The 19,159-nt window shown below is 38.8% G+C and overlaps 1 protein-coding gene across 2 annotated transcripts in view; it reads right to left on the bottom strand.

The window, feature by feature from the left end:
- samd12 (sterile alpha motif domain containing 12) overlaps window positions 1-9,836 on the bottom strand; it is a 101,449-nt gene extending 91,613 nt beyond the window's left edge. The window contains exon 1 of one of the 2 annotated variants that reach the window (XM_084423372.1): window positions 9,745-9,836. In XM_084423372.1, coding sequence (XP_084279498.1) covers window positions 9,745-9,757 — 13 coding nt within the window. In that variant the 5' untranslated portion in view covers window positions 9,758-9,836. Of the gene's footprint in view, window positions 1-9,157; window positions 9,296-9,744 lie in introns of those variants that run through there. The other variant, XM_084423371.1, reaches the window with a different exon arrangement.
- Between the last annotated feature and the right edge of the window lie 9,323 nt (window positions 9,837-19,159).

The following is a 19,159-nucleotide window of genomic DNA, read 5'->3' as shown; positions in this document are numbered from 1 at the left end:
ATGCATCATGAGGTGTACAAACATCCCAGAGTCATGAAAGTTTAAAGTGTCAGAAAACTCCTACAGATCCACATTTTAGCCTCTTAAAGCTTGCTGAGAAGAAAGTCTAACCATATTTAATCATATATTTAACAATAACCATGAAATTGTCCAACCTGGAAAACTCATTCCAGCATTTTTAAATCCAAGATTCACCACAACAATCTTTGTGGGGGAGAAAATATTCATATCAAGCTTGGGTCTCTGAGAGTTAAAATAAAATTGATTTAATGTGACAGATCTGATCAGATTTCAGTAGTCAAGCAGACCTGAGTAAGCAGACCTGTGCAGAAACTTGAAGCTTGAGAGGGAAGTTCAATAGCACTAGCTCAGAAACGCTAAAGCTGACACACTTCGGACTCCTCGTTACACGCTCGCTAAAGCTCTAATTGAGCTCTTAGAAGACAGAGGGAAAGAGAGACCTAATTGTCCCATATGTGAGCCAAGAGAAAGCTTCCCATCTTGGCCCCCTTTCCCAATTTCAAGCCATCATCCAAGATAAAGGGATTGTCCCTGCTCTATAAAGTAGGTCACCTTAATTCAGGAATTGGATACAGATATTGGATCCTGGGCTGTGTGGGTCTCCTCGATTCATTACATCTCCAAACCCAATCTGGATCTCAGGGTACCACTGGTCAGCCGGGTTCAAGTGTGAGATTTCCTCATCGCATCTAAAGTGATTCAGCATGACATCTTATCAGAGGTTAAGACTGAATAACATTTCCCAGGTGTTAAAGAGGACCAATAATGTTTAGCTTTCCTGTTTGAGGATGAAAAAGCTCCAGTTCTTCTCTATATCAGTGTCAGTGTTCCTGATCTCCCGAAACGCCTCCATTGTAGTCTCGAGTTTCTTCCGGGAACGAACACGTCACAATATTCCTCATTTAAATAATTCATACGCACAATAAAGGGGCGGGGCCTGGTTGAGTTAGTTAGTAGTGTGTTAAACTGGCGGTTATGGTAAGGGGCGGGACATTTCCCAAACACGACCAATCACAACACACTGATCCAGCCGACCAATCAGAGCACAGTGTGCTTTTCAGAAGGAGGGGCTTCATAGAGACAGGAACTAAACAGAGCGTTACTGACAGACTGGGAAGAGAGGAGCCGCAACAATGGAGAATATGAGGAAAATAATCAACATTCAAGCAGGAAAAGGTTTTCATAGAGCCCAAAAACAACATCAATACTTTGTAGAAGCACATAATAGATCTCTTTAATGCCTCTAGGTCTTTGTTTCTCTACAATTCCACCATTCAAAAACTACAAAGATGTACTCCAAATATATTATTTATTTTAGGAAGTAAAAAAAAAGGTAGTGACCCATGTTAGACACAACTTTACTCTAAAAATATCCTCAACGCTGGCCTCCCAATAACTTGCTTAGCAGACAAAACAGAGGCGAGATGCTCGCTGCACATCTGAAACAGTCGAGGTCTTTAGAGAGATTATATATAGCAAGCATTGCAAGCTAATATGGACACAAAGTACTGAGACAGATATAAATATTTAATCAGGAGCAAGAATTTTGAAAGCATTTCAAAATCCTATTTTAGGGAAACAAGGCGTGTGTCCACTGAGACGGTGAACTTTCTGCTTATAAACTCTCTCAAGATCCACAAAGGAGTCATCTTATTTTGTTCTCATCTTGTTTTTTTCTTTTATTCTTTATCCCATTGAAAAGAGTCTAAGCTATAATCAGTTATGACCTCCTAACTTTCAGCTGCTTGTTCCAACACAAATTTGATATGTAGCCTCAGCAAATGTAACCAAGGAAAGTGACACCCGACACTCGCCATTTCCTACCAATGGACAAATTAGCATACAATACATCAAGTTCAGCAATACAGTCAAATCAAGTCAGCGTTATTTCTACAGCACAGACAGTTTCAAAGCAGCTTTAAAGGGAAAAACTGGAGAATGATGGTCAATGATGCAAACAGAATTTAATTCATTGATTTGACGGCAGTGACACTATACCGGATGAGAACTGAATAACGAAGTTGTTGTCTTCTTTATAGCTGAATACTTTTATTTTTTTTAAGTTGATGAGGTTTGCAACATTGTCCCAGTTAGTGAACTAAACTGAATTAACACTGAACTGATTTGAGCTTGTTAACTAATGTCATAGCTGAGGATGCACTGATATTAATATTTTGGCCGATACTGATAACCGATAATTCTTTACATTTGAAAGCCGATAACCGATATATCGGCCGATAAATCTAAATCCAAATTTTTGAGAGCCTGATTAGTCTCACCATTAAAAGCCATGTCCCAAACACACAAATATGATGTTCTCATTATTATTTCATAGCTTATATGACAGACGTGCACATGTTGCACTGAACTGTATTTTCCTTTTCTGAAGTGATTCCAATCATATTTCAAGCCATTCAAAACTATCACGTTGAACAGTGCACATCTGACGTTTCTCAGCTGAAGGAAATAATACATTATTTATCAGCTTTAACATTTCTGCCAAAACATTTTTTTTATTGGGCCGATAACATTAAAAAAGAACATATATCGTCCGATACTGATATACAAACCAATGCTCTGAAAAGTATATTTCAGTTCAGTGTAAGTGATTCATTCAAGGCATCCAATGATTGCAATCTGACTGAAGACAGGTAATGACAGCGGATGAGTTATTATTGACCTCAACAGTCAGAATAACACTGCTTAGCATGCATATAAGAAGCTTATCCTTGCATAAAACTAAATATGTTCAAAATAAACTGACTTGCACCATAAACTGACACTTGCTGACTTTCACTGCCAGCCAGTCCAGCATCTTAGTCTGATAGCAAAGCTCAGTATCAGATCAATCCATCCTTTACTTGGAAACAACTCACTAAAGGAGAGCTGATAATGCCAAAGTGCTTCAATTACAGCAAAATAATCAGCAAAAAAAATGTGCTGTGAAGAAGACAATGGCAGCCAGCTCCTCTAGCCTCAATTCAGATGAATATTAATCAGAGCTTAAATTAGACAGACTATCTTTATCCTTTCCCTTTGGCATCAGCTAACTCTCTAAAGTAAAAATAGCAGAGGAGTGAATTAATAGACATGCAGAACAATCCATATCGATGAGACGGCATTATCAGCTCACCGACATCTGAGACTTGGAATGAAAGTCTCAGTATGTGTGAGGTTTCTTTGAAGATTGATTGAGATCGATGCTCTTAAAAATAAAGCTTCCAAAAGGCTGGTTTCACAGCGATGCCATTAAAGAACAAGTCTGGGTTCTCCAAAGAACCTTTCAGGGATCAGGGGCCTCATTTATAACCGTTACGTACGCACAAAACAGGCCCTGAAAGAGGCGTACGCCACTTCTGACGCATAAGTTGTGATTTATAAAAACAAACTTGACGGGAAAATGTGCGCACCTGCACGCAAACTCTGACCCATGCGTACGAACGTTTTGGAGATGGAGCAGTTTGGCGACACCGATGGTGAGCTGGAGTTAAATGTCTTTTTGGTCACTTTTAGACAGAAAATCTAAAGACATATACAGAAAGATAATACAAAATATAATTTCACTCACCAAGCCTGTCACTTGAAGCAAATATCCATCCCTTCTTAAATGTCCGCGCCACCGAGCGCGTTGGGCCGTTTAGTAAACTGACGCAAATAACAGTTTAAATAAATAAAATAATGATTTAAACTATGTTTTACTTCTGATATAAACATTTAGATTAAATATGGCATTCAAATTAATGGAGTTACACACTTAAACATGAAATCATTACTGAGAAGTTACAACATTTTTTTATATTCAATCAATAGAAATATTTGTTGTGGATGCGATGTTTTTGAACACTTTTCCTGTGGCGTGCTGTGCTTTAATGTTTAAACCACAGAGATAATTGCTTATCATGATAATACCAGATTGTCTGAGAAAATAGTTTTGTGCAAATAATGCCCAAGGCCTATCTGTTTCCATTAAAAATATAAATCAAATAAAAATACAATTCGGCCAGTGGAAAAGATTGAGAAAAACTTTCTCTGAAATGTTTTTTACACTATTTGATTTATGTATTCAAAAACAAGGCAAGATATAGGCAACTACTTGATTTTTATTAATGTAATGTGTCTTGTACCGTTAATAAACGTTATCACATGGATGAATAATCATATGCAAATGATATGCAGATGAGGATCTGCATAGTAAAACTAGGCATTGTAAACTCCATAAATGGTTATTTCGGGGTGGAGACGCATGTGCGCACAATCTTCCGCTGACTGGTATTTATAAAGTGAATTCTGCGCAGGTTCTGGCGTACGAACGGTTTTATAAGTCTGAATATTTTTTTGCGTACGTCATTTTTGGCTTTCGGGCGCACGTACACTTTTAGTAAGGTTCCTACGCACAGTTTTATAAATGAGACCCCAGGTGAGAAAAAGAACCATTTTTTTCTTAATGTGAAGAAGGTTTTACATTTTTTTCAACGATTAAGAAACTTTTGTGCAATGGAAAGATGGATGATAAAGGTTTGTCAAGGAAACAATGCCATTAAAGAAGCTTTATTTTTAAGAGTATACATGGTGTATTCCTAAGAAGAAATGTACATAATGTTCCAAGATAAGCAAGTGATTTCAACTTAGCACTTCAACTGAGGAATGCTATGAGCACATATTTTACTTTGCTCAGGTGTGTCGACTTAGAAAACTCACTGAGGAACTACATGCATGCTGACATCAGATCTTCAATGACTGACCGATGAGTGCATATTTAAAATCTCAACAAGAATCATTTCACACCATTAAAGTCACCTTAAAAACAAAATTGACATTTCTTATTTTTTGTGCAATATTGCAGTGTTTATTCTAAATGATTTCTCCGTGCACATCGTATTACATTCATGGTAATCTTGAACTTCCCCTCATCTCTTCTCTGATGACGAGGGCGGTGCAACCTGTCAATCACATGAGGTCAGCCAATAGCAAACCACAACCATCCAATCAATTCCCCACGGACAAAATCAAGCCCCGCCCACATTTGTCCTCGTTTAAGAAGCGTTTCACTCGGATAGATGTCACAAAAGGGAAGAAAAGACGAGCACAACTTCTCTTTTCATGACTTTAACATTGATTTGAATATGAATGAATGATATTTGAGAGATGCAGCTGAGGAAACTGTTATCAGGAAATAACGTTACAAAACATATTAAAATAAAGTTTAAAAACCAGGAAAAAGAAAATTTCACCTATCAATAGTGTCGCGTTAAACCTCTTAAACTGGTGCACGACACAATATTAATCTGTTTCCATAAAGGTCTTAAACCTTAAGAATAAAGTATTTCCAAATCAACCGATTTCAATATCCCAATTTCCCATTCACTAAGCATGTACATTTTTTTGTGACATCATAAAATAAACATCTACCAGTAAACCATTCATATCTTGAGTAAAGTTTCTCACTTATAAACCTTTTCTTTTTTTTCTTTTTTAGGATCACTTGATGAATGTTCAAAAGAACATAATTTATTTAAAATATGTTTTGTAACAATGTAAAAGTCTTTACTGTAATTTTTAATAAATTTAATGCATCATATTATTATTAATTTTTTTAAATGTATTGATCCCAAACTAGTGTGAATAAAGGTCAGGGTTAGACGGATTTGTCTTAAATAAAGAATAACCCTGCTGAAGACGGCAAGTACAGCAGGTCTGAACAAAGAACATGTTTAATCTCTAATAAAAAATTCATACAGCCAACTCAACTGCCCTATATAAGAAAATATTCCTTAACACCCTCTCAATTATTCCGATCAAGCTTGCTCTCTTCAAAAGCTGTAGTCTGGCACACACTATCTGTCGACATGTTCTCCAGCATATCAGCAGTGTGTTTCAGCACATCAGAGTCTGAGTCCGCCTGGAGTGTGTGAGAGTCAGTCTCAGTCTCTCAGCGTTTTGATCTTGAGTCGGTTCAGCGGCTTGAGAATGCAAATGTCTTTGAGCGTCTCATGTGACTGTGAGCGATCCGTCACCAGGCCATTCCAACACATACTCCTTTTACACACTGGAAGCATAGCTGGATTTCTCAAGCATTTCTCCTCATTTGATGCTCGCCGAACATTTCAACATAACATGCATATTTCTGCTGCTTAAGGGATACTTCAGGATTTAGCATTAAGCTTTGTATTAGTAGAAAACCTGTAGTATTTTCGAATTACCGTGCTTTCCACCCTCATATCCCCCTGAGACGAGAGATTTATGTATTTTTGGTCTGGAAAAAATCCTCCGATGACGCAAAAATCGTCATTTTGCGTCATCGGACGATTTTTTTGGCCAGAGGCGAGAGACTACAGCCAGTAGGAGGAGCTGTCCCGCATGTGTTCAACCCGCCCATAGAGGGATCGCACTCACAGAATGTGTCAGTCATCTTTTATTTGGAAGCTAAGCTAGCGGGCTCTTGTTCTGTGGAGAAAGCTGAGTAGTAGGGGTTACCATCTTCTTTTTCCCGGACATGTCCGGCCGTCGAGATCGTCCAAAATGTCCAGGATTCGGCTTTTGCTTTCTGCAGTCGCCATTCTTTGTTTACATGCACAACTTTTGTTTCAATCTAACTGAATTCACTCCGATTGGTGAATCTGAATGTAGTGTTTACATGAACGCTAAACAAGTGATCGGTTGATGTGCGTTTTAACATTGCTAATCTCCGTGAGAGATACGAGAGCGGTGCGTCTCAGTAATCACGCCACCGGCCTCGCGCTGTTCTCCCGCGGTCCTCAGCCTCGTCCTGCTCGCCACAGTAAACATGATGAATGGCGCCTGTAGAACGCAAAAGCCGAATCCCGGACATTTTGGGCGATCTCGAAATCCCGGGCAAACTCACGGAGACTCACTAGTAGCCTAGCCTTGTTGTTTTCAACTGCGCGCTCTTACCGGTAGGCGTGGCTTGGCAGTGGCCTCCAAGGGCAGCGAAGCAAGTGCATTCTGGGAGTTGTTGTCTTTCATCCACATGAGCCAAAAATACATTTTCTGGCTTTTCTCAGTCTAGAAGGCACCAAATTCAAAAATAATTTCACATTTCTTCTACATAAATGACCTATTTTAAATACACAATCGTTTTTCCAGAGGTGAAGTATCCCTTTAAGGTGCCCCTATTATGCCATTTTTAAGGTTTCTAATTTTGTTTTGGAATCTCCTACAAAAGATGCATCCAAGATAAAAAAAACCCACTGATTTTCTCATAATATTAAGTGCAGCATCAGTCCTTTTCTCGCTGTGTCTAAAACAGTTTGTTCGAAGATTCAGTCTCTCTAAACCCCCGCCTCTCTGAGAGCTGCTCTGCTCTGATTGGTCAAACGGCCCAGTCTGCTGTGATTGGTCAGAAAGCAAACGCTCATTATCATATCTGAATCTCAGCTCTTGACACACAGTGATACGAACAGTAACGATGGCGTGGGTTTCACCGTATCAATCTCATCAAAGTGGATTTGCTTTGTCAGCAGAAAACAGCGTCTTCTCGTCACGAACAAAACGAACCAAACTCTGCCAGTCTCAGATACACTACAGTGTTTGAGGGCGGAGCTAAGAGACGCTGCTCAGCCAATCAAGAGCAGATACCGGCATTATGCAAATTAGTTATAAACCTACGTAGGTTCAGCAGGAAGGGAGTCTGAATTACTGATGACTCGTTTCAGTTCAGAATCATTTCTTTCTTTTAGGAGACATTAACTCCATTTACATTCACAAACAGCTACAGTATACACACTACATTAACGGTAATATCCAAAAAAGCATAAAAGGGGCACTTCACAAATGCAGGAATCGAGTGTTTTGCTGTCTTATAAAGTGTAAAAGTCACTCTAAAAGCAGAACAGCGTCCACTAAGGAATCATTCAGCAGAGCATTAACTAAACAGCCCTCCAGTCACACTGCCGTCTTCATCCAGGCTTTCAGCGTATGTCACGTCCCTGATGGCCAATCATGAAGAAGAATCAGAAGAGTTTTGAAGAGCCAAAGCATCTATAACAAGTACACCCCTGAGATGATACAGCAAGATCCTTCCAGAAAGCGTTTAATATGTATGATCACTCACAGGTTTGCCACAGATATTTAGGCAGTGGCTGTTTTTCAGTGGAATAGTGTACATGTACTCTCCCTAAAGATCCATTATGTTTTGTAAAGCAGAAATCCTCAGGTTCTCTATTCTCCTGACTGTATATGCTGAGACAGGACTTCTTCAGTATGCTGACAACAAAAGGTTTAGTAATGTAATTTTTGGCTTTTGGCCCTACAAGTGACAGTATCTAGTACAGTACGACTCAATTAAAGATGGAACCACCAAAACAATGTTAAAAACTAAATGTCATGGGATGTTTTCAGTCTAAAAGGTTAAGATGCATTTACTCCATCTTCATTAAACTTGAATCAAGTGAATGCTTTAATCACATATATTCTCGAGATGCATGAATAGGATGAATCAGGGTTTAAACAAGTAAACATTTTCATTAAAACCAAAGGCAAAATGTTATTTATACAAGCATGGCAATTCAACAGATCTAAGAAATGCTAATGGAATTGCAGTCATACTGTATTTGGAACCAGGCCAAATCAGATCAAACAAGTTCCTACTGGATAAAATGTGTTTTTTTTCTTCAAAAGTTAAGTTTATCGAGTAGATTCCAAATCATTATATATATGTAAAGTGAAGCGTATCCAAAAAGCTTTGTGTTTCTTTCATAATTGTTTACATTCAGCTGAAAAAGCCTATTATAGGCTGTTAAAGGACAGGATCCATTGTTACATAATAACCCATATAACTGTATTGTACAGTGACAGCACGCAGGGCTATGGGGCATGTTGTCACAAAAGGTAAAGGAATATTTTTTTCCAGTGTGAGAACAGTGGAGATATCCGATGGCTTCAGGCATGAGCTCATACAAAAACTCACTTTACATAAAGACCCATGAAGTAAAAATAATGACAACTAGTCCTGTCTGAGCGTTATACCCCGTCATTCCACAGACCGAATTTAATAAGCATAAATCACATTGAAGAGATGTTAATTCTTTACATTATTCCTAGTTCAACTGATCTGCCAATACGATCGATAAGACGTCACTCGATAAGCATCATTAGATGTGTTTAGGAATAAACCTACCTCGCATTGGGTTCTGAATCCAGAGGATTCCTCCGATGAGGTGTGGAGATTGCCCTAACATCATGTCACCAGAGCAGGTGGTCGAAACAAACCAAACACCTGTCTAACAGAAGCGCCTTATGAAATCTGATTAATAATAATAACAGATCCGCCGCTCCTCAATGATGCGCGCATCGCATCCGAAGCACCGGAGTCAAAGAGTCGCACAAAACACAGCTTTTACACATTAAAACGGTGGATTGTGAGCATGCACATGCCGTGTTGTGTTCTGCTCCTCTCAGTGGTCTTCTTCTGTGAATCAGAGGATGAGCGCGCAGACTGAATGATGCAGATCGTCAATCTTTACACTGCATGCATAGACTGCTCTCACACACACACACGGCACCGCGAGCCCATCTCTATGTCATAGCTTTCCAGTGTAAGAGCAGCAGGGCAAAGATCTGCGGCTGATCGGCAGCCAATCATAATCCCAAACCTGCTGTCTGTGTGTGTGTGTGTGTGTGTGTGTGTGTGTGTGTGTGTGTGTACTTGTGGCGTTCATTTCAATACACAAACATTTCAGCATAAATGGATGTTTAAAAGCTTACCTTGAACAGCCATGCTGCTAGTGCTTGAGTTCGGGCATCATGGGAAGGTAAAGCTGCTGGCTGTCTGTGATTCTGCCAAAGCGTCTCGCTTATTAACACTTGCCAAGCAAAACCCTCTGTGAATCCGAGCGGGCTGGAGAAGTGAGATCTGCTCTCAGGGGATCATGGGAAGTGGAGTTGATGGAGTAGTGGAGTTAGTGGAGTTACACCTTAACTTACTGGATCTGCGAGCACGCTGTTAGACCGGTTTACTCTCACTTAATTTAAACAGCATGGACACGTTTGTTTGTTTGTTTGATTGTATCTATCTATTTATAGGCGTATATGAACATGCAGTATTTAAAATGCATCAAACAGACGATGTGCGTGTGTGTGTGTGTGTGAGAGAGAGTATGAGTGTGTTTGTTTGTGTGTGTGAGAGAGAGAGAGAGACAAAGTGTGTGTGTGTGTGTGTGTGTGTGTGTGTGAGAGAGAGTATGAGTGTGTTTGTTTGTGTTTGTGTGTGTGTGAGAGAGAGAGTATGAGTGTGTTTGTTTGTGTGTGTGTGTGTGTGTGTGTGTGTGAGAGAGAGAGAGTATGAGTGTGTTTGTTTGTGTGTGTGTGTGTGTGAGAGAGAGAGTATGAGTGTGTTTGTTTGTGTGTGTGTGAGAGAGAGAGAAAATGAGTGTTTGTTTGTTTGTGTGTGTGTGTGTGTGTGTGTGTGTGTGTGTGTGTGTGTGTGTGTGTGTGTGTGTGTGTGTGTGTGTGTGTGTGAGAGAGTATGAGTGTGTTTGTGTGTGTGAGAGAGTATGATTGTGTGTGTGTGTGAGAGAGAGAGAATGAGTGTGTTTGTTTGTGTGTGAGAGAGAGTATGATTGTGTGTGTGTGTGAGAGAGAGAAAATGAGTGTGTGTGTGTGTGTGAGAGAGAGAGAATGAGTGTGTGTGTGTTTGTTTGTGTGTGTGTGTATGTGTGAGAGAGAGAGAATGATTGTGTGTGTGTGTGTGTGTGTGTGTGAGAGAGAGAGTATGAGTGTGTTTGTTTGTTTGTGTGTGTGTGTGTGTGGTTACATTTGATAGTAATTAAACTTGTGTAACTGTGAACTTGTTGCATACCTCAGCTTACTGTAATTTTTTAAAAATGTTCTGAAAATTGTGGCATAGACTTTCTTCATTGTTAACATTCCAAACATGTTTGAAAGACAGTCGAATAACTCTATTATGAACTCCAAACTAATCTGTACATCAAAGGCCCCTTCAAAACAAGTTAAAGCTCAAATTGAGTTTGTTCTTTCTCATTTGGCATGTAGAACAAATGCTTTCTTCTTTTTTTTTTTTTTTTTTTTAAATTAGATGTCCAAAAAGTACAAACCCTGAATCAGAACAACTGGAGAGCTGCATACATTATTTAATGAAAGAGTTTGACATCTCAGGATGAGACAGAAGCTTAAAGTGAACGCAGAGACTGAAGAGGCATCATTACAGAAACAGAACTCATTATCATGTGAACCGCTGTAACTGAGCACATCATAACCCAATTCAGGTTATAAATGGGAAATGTGCAAGAATAAATGTCATACATGTGGTTCGTTCAGGGTCTTCTGTGTGTCCGAATGGAAGAAACTGCAGAAAACTGATTGAATCTTGTTGCTGTAATGAAATGCCTGTGCTTTAGTGGAAGGGAGATGGAGAATAATATCTGTGAACCAACATAGTGTTTTGAATTTTTCTACATTAAGAACAAGGTGATTATCCAAGTCTCAGGAAAGTAAAACACCAGTAATTTCATCTTCCAGCTGTAATTTGTGAAATTTGAGGTTTACTTTGGCATCTCACAGCCTCGAGACTCTTGTCCACTGACAGCCAGTGAATGGAGAATATACTGTATGATTACAGATGGACAACATGAACCTGCCATGTGGGAAACCACTATTCTGGGTCTGAATAACATGTACTGTACAGTTGAGTCCTGAAATCAGTGAATTTCTGGTTTCACATTTTCACCTCACGATACAGCGTTTCCTGCTAATGGTTTTTGATCCGCATTCCTGAAGATTATAGTCAGCTCTTGTCTGTCGGGTTTCCAGACAAAACCAAATGTTGGAATGCTTGGCATTGGTTTATCAGTTTGATCTGTGGTTGTTCTGCTACATTACTCTCTTCATGCACTTGACACACAACCACATGTACAAATGAGTGTACAGCTTCCCATACACATGCTGTCATTTATTGTTGAGAATGTCTTACATATTTTTGAAAGATGTCACCCAAACCAGTGTGCTAACAATCCATCAACAAAATAGCATCTGTGGATTAATATGTGATGGATAGAAGTGTGCGAGGCAGAACCTAACCTATACTTCCGGCATGACGAAACTTAATGTATTTACTAGTTACCATATCAACACTATATAGAGAAAGCATTGCAGCAAAACTCAGAAATCATTGGAAGATATCACTGAACATTTATTTAACCGTAGCAAAAGTACACTCTTAAAACAACACAACCTGTGTTATATCTCAACACACCTGTGTGTCTAGTTAAGGACAACACATTCACTCAACCAGTGTGTTATTGTTATTTTTTATTTTTTTGTTGGTGTTTTTTAATGTTATTTTTTTGTTTTGTTTTTTGGGTGTGTTTTTTTGTGCAAAAATAAAATTCTGTAGTACTTTGATCTATAGCTTGAAAAAGGGAAAATAAAGTAAAATACTTTCAAAAACCTAACATAAAAAAAAAATTCACTTGGAATTATATTCTTTTCCTAAACAGGAACCATTTAGAACATTGAAAACAAAAAATAAGATGGGTGTGAATTACACGTCTGACATTAGGCGCTGGACAGCAACAGAATTCTCCTTACAGCGTCTCAGGTATTCCTCATAGGCTCGGATGTGGCTTTCTCGGCTCACACTGATGTGGCTCCAGGTCTGTCCACCAAGCATTTGCACTTGCAGGAACTGTGGATGGTTGGATCCTTTCTACCAACTCCTCTTCAGGTTCCTCATCAATCTCAAAGTCTGCCACTTCTCTTCTTTCCTCCTGAACAGGAGGACGTGGACGGGCCGGTCTAGGTGGCACAACCAGAGGCAGGACCAGCTTTGTTGGTATAGATTCATGGAATCAGGAGAAGTTGGGACAGGATCCGCAATTCTTTCATGTGCCTCTGGAAGTGACTGGAAGCTGGCGCTCCAACTCTCCAAGTTTTTGAAATGACACAAATCCCCACAGAGCCGAGGAAGGCCAGCGCAGTCATCAATCGCTCTTTTGGCAAACACTTTGGTAGCCTGTCTATGCATGTCTCCAACCATGGCATCCCATGCTCCCGATATTTCACCAAGTTCCGTGAGTAGGACAGATCCAACTCTTCGATCTTTGCGCAGACATCTCCGAGGTAGGCTGCTACTCGAGGGAATTTGAGTTGGGCGATAGAGCTCAACGAAGTCCTTGAAATTCACTCACTCACTCACTCACTCACTCACTCACTCACTCACTCACTCACTCACTCACTCACTCACTCACTCACTCACACACTCACTCACACACTCACTCACACACACACACACACACTCACACACACACACTCACTCACTCACTCACTCACACACTCACACTCTCAATCACTCACACGTACACACACACACACTCTCAATCACTCACACGTACACACACACACACACACTCACTCACTCACACACTCACTCACTCACTCACTCACTCACTCACACACTCACTCACTCACTCACTCACTCACTCACTCACTCTCAATCACTCACACACACACACATACATACACACACTCACTCACTCACTCTCACGCACACCTTCCAGTTCCGGTTTTCATCCCAATATGTTATATGTGGGAAGAACTTCAGCTTGGACAATCCAAACTCCAGACAACGGACAGGATCCAAGCTCATGGAAGTAACCATTTCCACTGCCCTACCAAATGTATGGGGATAGCCGAACCCTTTCCGTTCACAGACTTCCCTTGCCAACTCACCAACTGTCCGGCAGTCTGTTAATCGCCCGACTGGACGGTCAGGTCCTTTCCAGGAATCCATCGGATTGCGATCATTCCTCTCATACAGGTCCGACAGAAGAATCCTGACCAAATCTTCACCCACCACTTGTGGGCCGGCCAGAAGGCAATCTGTCAGGGGAAAGAGACGTAGAACTCTTGACTTCTGGAGTTCATCTTTGATCCATGTCCCCAGGGGAGGAGGACCATCACCCACACTTGCCGAACCAATAGGACTCAGGCCGAGAAATCCCCTCATTCGAGATAAGCTGTGTGGAGCAAACACCAAGGGGTGAGGCATACTGCCTTGATGTTGCGAAAATTGGCCGTCCAAAAAAAAACGCCTCAACTGCCAATTCCAACGGGAATGCCTTCCAGGAACTCTCATACCCACCAAGTCCCTCCTGTTTGTGGAGAAGGTCAAACAATGTACTGCTCAGGTAGGTGGCTACTGGCTTCACAATGTGTCTTAAACCTAATCCATCATCGTTATCTTTGTCTTTACACCTACAGATGTACTGTACAAGTGTACAGACTGTTAGTTTCTGTGGAATGGGCAAACAAATTCAAACAGAGTGATACAAATATTGAAAAGAGTGCTATTATTTCAGCACTCAGTTATATATACAAACCTTCTGGTGACTACTTGGACCAGCTTCATGTGTGTTCTTCGGTGCAACCTTCAAAAAAAAAAAAAAAACAAAAAAAAAAAGCCAGTTAAAATATGTTCAAGTATATTACTTGTAATTATGTATAATTATGTATACAAAAAACATTGTCAATGGGCCAGATGGCATGGTGATTTTTTTTTTAAATTATTTTGTTTTAATTGTGTTTATATGAAATCAGGATTACAATGTGCGCGACACAAACGTTTGACGTGTAATTCTGTAGGAAAATGCTGAAGCATTCTATGGTGGATGATCATATAATATAAGCCAAACAATCCCAAACTAGTAAAGTGTGTTTACTATTGACATGTTAATATGAGGTTTCAATTGGTACCATTATGTACCATGCAAATGAAAAAAGAAAGTGTAGATAAATACTGTACTACTTTACATTATCATTTGTTATGATCATACCACACCATGTTTGAATGGAAATGCCACTTGAACGGTTTCTTACCATGCTCAAAGTTGAAAAGCAATATTAATATTTAATGCTTAAGAAAAGTACAATACTGGAATCTGTATGCATGACACACAAGTCACTTATTATAAGTTATGTTACTGAAAAGGGAAATTACATACCCAATGCATGTGGTCCACTTCTCTTAATCGACTTAAAAGGATGTTGAAAACAACACAACCTGTGTTGAGGAGGACAACACATTTTGTGTTACTTTTAACTCAAAAATGTGTTATTCCTGCTAATTTTCTACATACCAATGTGTAATTATTACACAATTTGTGTCAATTACGTTATTTACGTACACAAAATGTGCAAACTGTGTTAAAATAGTCAAATTAACAAATCCTTTTTGAGATGGAGACGTCCTCGATTGTCGAAGTCAATCAAATTTTTACCTTTACCTTGATAAATCATGTTATTATTTAAGGTCATTTAACAAAACATCAATACATTCTGTTGTTTAATGAAAGAGAGGCGACAGATAGCAATGAAGGTGGTAACGTTACCACTGTGTCAAACTCGTTAACGAGCTGCAGCGTTTAATCAGACATCATGCCATTTGCAACAAATCAAACAAAGAAAAACAAAACTCGTTAAAAAATAAAAATGAGTTCTCTCTAGAACGTGAGGGACAAACCTACTAGTCTATGAGGAAAAATAAAAATCATTTGTGAAGCATAACGTTAACTATCAGACGCGGTTGCTGTTGTTCAACACTCTCGCGTCTACGGAAAATACCCGTACACAGTAGAGGTCGCTAACTAAATGCACATTTGACCGTCTAAAAAAAATAACAATAATAAAATACATTCGACAATTTATATTTGACAATTTCTAATAAAAAATAAATCGAAATACCTGACGTGTGCATCCAAGTCATCCATCGATGGAAAAAGAGGCGCGAACTTGCTTCTTGAGGCGCGGAGTGACGTTGCAGCAATGTGATTGGATGATAGTTAACACAAATTGTGTTGGACACACTGTGTTGTTTCTCTCTCTCTCTTTCTTTTGCTTTTTACACATGATCAACTTAAAATGACAGAAAATGTGTTAAAATAGCCATAACACAAAAAATGTGTTATTAATTATCCTTTTTGAGAGTGTTACATTTCTAACTGTCAATTTTTGACAATAAGTCAATTTTTCATCTCTGTTTATTTAAAATTAGACAAATCTGGTATTATTTTAATCATTTAAATCATAATAATTATTATTTTATTTAGTTCTTTAATGCTGATGTAACCAGCAGAAGACACTCGCCGAGTTTAAACCCCAGTTGCTCAGGCGGGGCATGTTGTCACACTGCGTTACAATGAGCCCCTATTAGAACTATGATATTCTGTTCTATACTTTTATGAATTCTATTGAGAAACCATGAGAAAAAAAGTCAATAAAGACTGAGAGTCAATGTTCAGAAATTATTAATTATTATTATGTTTTGAACTGTGTGTTTGTTGTCAAACTAATATTTTTTTTGGATTTACACAAACTGAGAAAGTCAAAGTGTTAGGTTGTGCCCCACTCTTTCAGTTTTCTACTAATCAAAACATAGACCATTTTGTTTTGCTCAAATACCTGCATTTTATTAAAAGTACAACATGTACTAAATGCAGAGATAACATCCAGTTTCATAAGGACTTCAATTCATGGCAAGAGGAAACTGAAGCATTAGTGCACGGCTCCCTCTTCTGGATCATGTACAGTATGACGGATTGTGTGAGTCTTAAACACTAATCTATATCCTCAGTGCAAAAGTTAGAAACAAACAAATGTTAAATATCATTCTTTTTAGCAGCTTCTTTTTTTATACATAGTATGAGTCAGTAAAACACATCTTTTTACATGCATATATGCACAAATGCAATAAACATGACATATTGAGGATACAGAAGCTAGTGGCTCCAAATGCAAGAAAAGAGCGAAACAAAAAGTCAGGAAACAGATAACTTATAATTATATTTAAATTAAACAAAATATTACCATGAGCAAAACCCAGAACTCAAGAGAGGCACAGAAATATGAAACAAATCCAAAACAGGGGTTACGACAACAGCAATGAACAAAACACAAGGGAAAAGGAGTAATGGGAAAACTACAAACACCTGGGAACGATAATGGGCAAATCAAGAGGAAATTACCAAATACAAACTAAACATACAAGTCTGAATGGGAGACATGACACATTTAATGACAAAAAGCTGGGAAACACTTTATAATGAGGTTTCATTTAACAATGAACTAACAATGAACAGCGTTTATTAGTCTAAGATCATGTTAATCTCAATACATTTTTAAGATTAAAAGTTGTATCTGTTAACGCACTGTGAACTAACATTAACACATGTTAATGAATGCTGTAAGAATATATTTCTCACGGTTAGTTCATGTTAGTTAATGCAGTAATGACGTTATTGTACAGTGCATGTAAACGCCTGGTAAAACAAAACTCCTATTCCACATTGGAAAAGTTAATATAAAGTTATGATTCACTAAATGTTAATCGCACTAAAAAGTTATGTGAACTCAAAAACTGATTATATTGAGTAGAACTGATTGGGTTACAGCAGATTTCTAATTCCCAGCATGCTTTGCTTCAGAGCAAATGTTTATATTAAGTGTTATTTTATGTTTTTGCACAAGACATACTGTTTAATGTTTGATTTTAAAAGAGTTTCTGAAGAGTGGAGCCTGTGGTTAGACTGAGGATGGGTCTAAAAACATGAACATTTTTACACATGTATGTGTGCTATTGCTAGCTGGATGATTGAAGCACTTCATTTACTGGAGTAACACTGACTTGGTCTTTTTAAGGCAATCAGTTTGCATGGTTTTAACAAGTAAATCAGATCGTTATTCAAGTAGGCTACATACAAATCCCAAGTTGCATTAAAGTCCCCCTGTGGTGAAAATCCAGCTTTTAATGTTGTTTATGTGTCTATGTGGTGTTTTTAATATGCTTTAAGACAAACCATGTGTAAATTCATAAGTCGACACCATTGCTGAGTATTTCCTCCTTAAAACTGCAGTGAACCAAAGACAGTCTCAAAAACACGCTTTGAAATCGCTGGTGTTTCTGACGTCACAAACTACCTTGTAACCAATCAGATCAACGTGTGATCGTCAACCAGTGGATCTCTGAGCTGAGTGAGTGAGTGGAGGCGGGGCTCATTTGCATATTCATAGAACCACGCATACTAAATGAGGCAAGGGTGTCGAGTTACATTCAAGATATTTTAAAGCATGAAGACATTTTTGCAAAATGTTTTTTTAAATATGTAATTTTGGTGATCAAAGATAAAATTAAGGGATAAAATGACTGACTACAGGAAGACTTTAACCATCTCAACTTAAATAAATAAAATGTGTGGAAGATGCACCCAGTATATGTAACTTAAAATGAATTGATTGTTGTGTATTTTTCCCCATTTTGCATGCTTTTTCAGTAAGGTTAAAGGACAAGTTCGGTATTTTACACTTAAAGCCCTGTTTACAGATCGTTTCTGATGAAATAGAACGGTTAAGATTAAAATTTGGACACATGCTGCTGTCCCGAGAATTTTAGGTTTATTTCGCTCCCCCCCCCCACCTACAGAATGGCTGCATAGGTGCACTCGAACATATCCTTCCTAAAACGCATTAAACTTTCGTTTACAAAGAGATGAAACTCACCGAGTGGTCAGGGGTGTTCACTGATATGCTCATACAAAAATCGCTGCAAAATATGCTTTCCAACAGGTGTTTTACCATTCGTTGTAAAACTGTGGATCTATTTTTCCAAACGTCTCACACCCGTAGATTCTTCCGTTGAGAGCTTGAATAATAGACACTCCAGCCCAGTTGGTGGCGATAATGCACCTTTGCCAATTGCAAGCAAACCACTGGCATTTCATTGAATACACAGAAGAAGCAGAAGAAGAAGCGGCGGAGTAATACCGTACCTCACACAGCTCTTTCAATACAAGTCAATGGAGTTGGACAAAAACTACGATAAAACCTGTTGGAAAGCATCTTTTTCAGCGATTTTTGAGTGAGCATATCAGTGAACACCCCTGACCACTCGGTGAGTTTCATCTCTTTGTAAACGAAAGTTTAATGCGTTTTAGGAAGGATATGTTCGAGTGCACCTATGCAGCCATTCTGTAGGTGGGGGGGAAAGCTAAATAAACCTAAAATTCTCGGGACAGCAGCATGTGTCCAAATTTTAATCTTAACCGTTCTATTTCATCAGAAACGATCTGTAAACAGGGCTTTAAGTGTAAAATACCGAACTTGTCCTTTAACT

Source organism: Rutilus rutilus (genome assembly GCF_951802725.1).
Source record: "Rutilus rutilus genome assembly, chromosome: 11".
Classification (NCBI taxonomy): domain Eukaryota; kingdom Metazoa; phylum Chordata; class Actinopteri; order Cypriniformes; family Leuciscidae; genus Rutilus; species Rutilus rutilus.
This window is presented reverse-complemented; position numbering and strand designations above follow the sequence as displayed.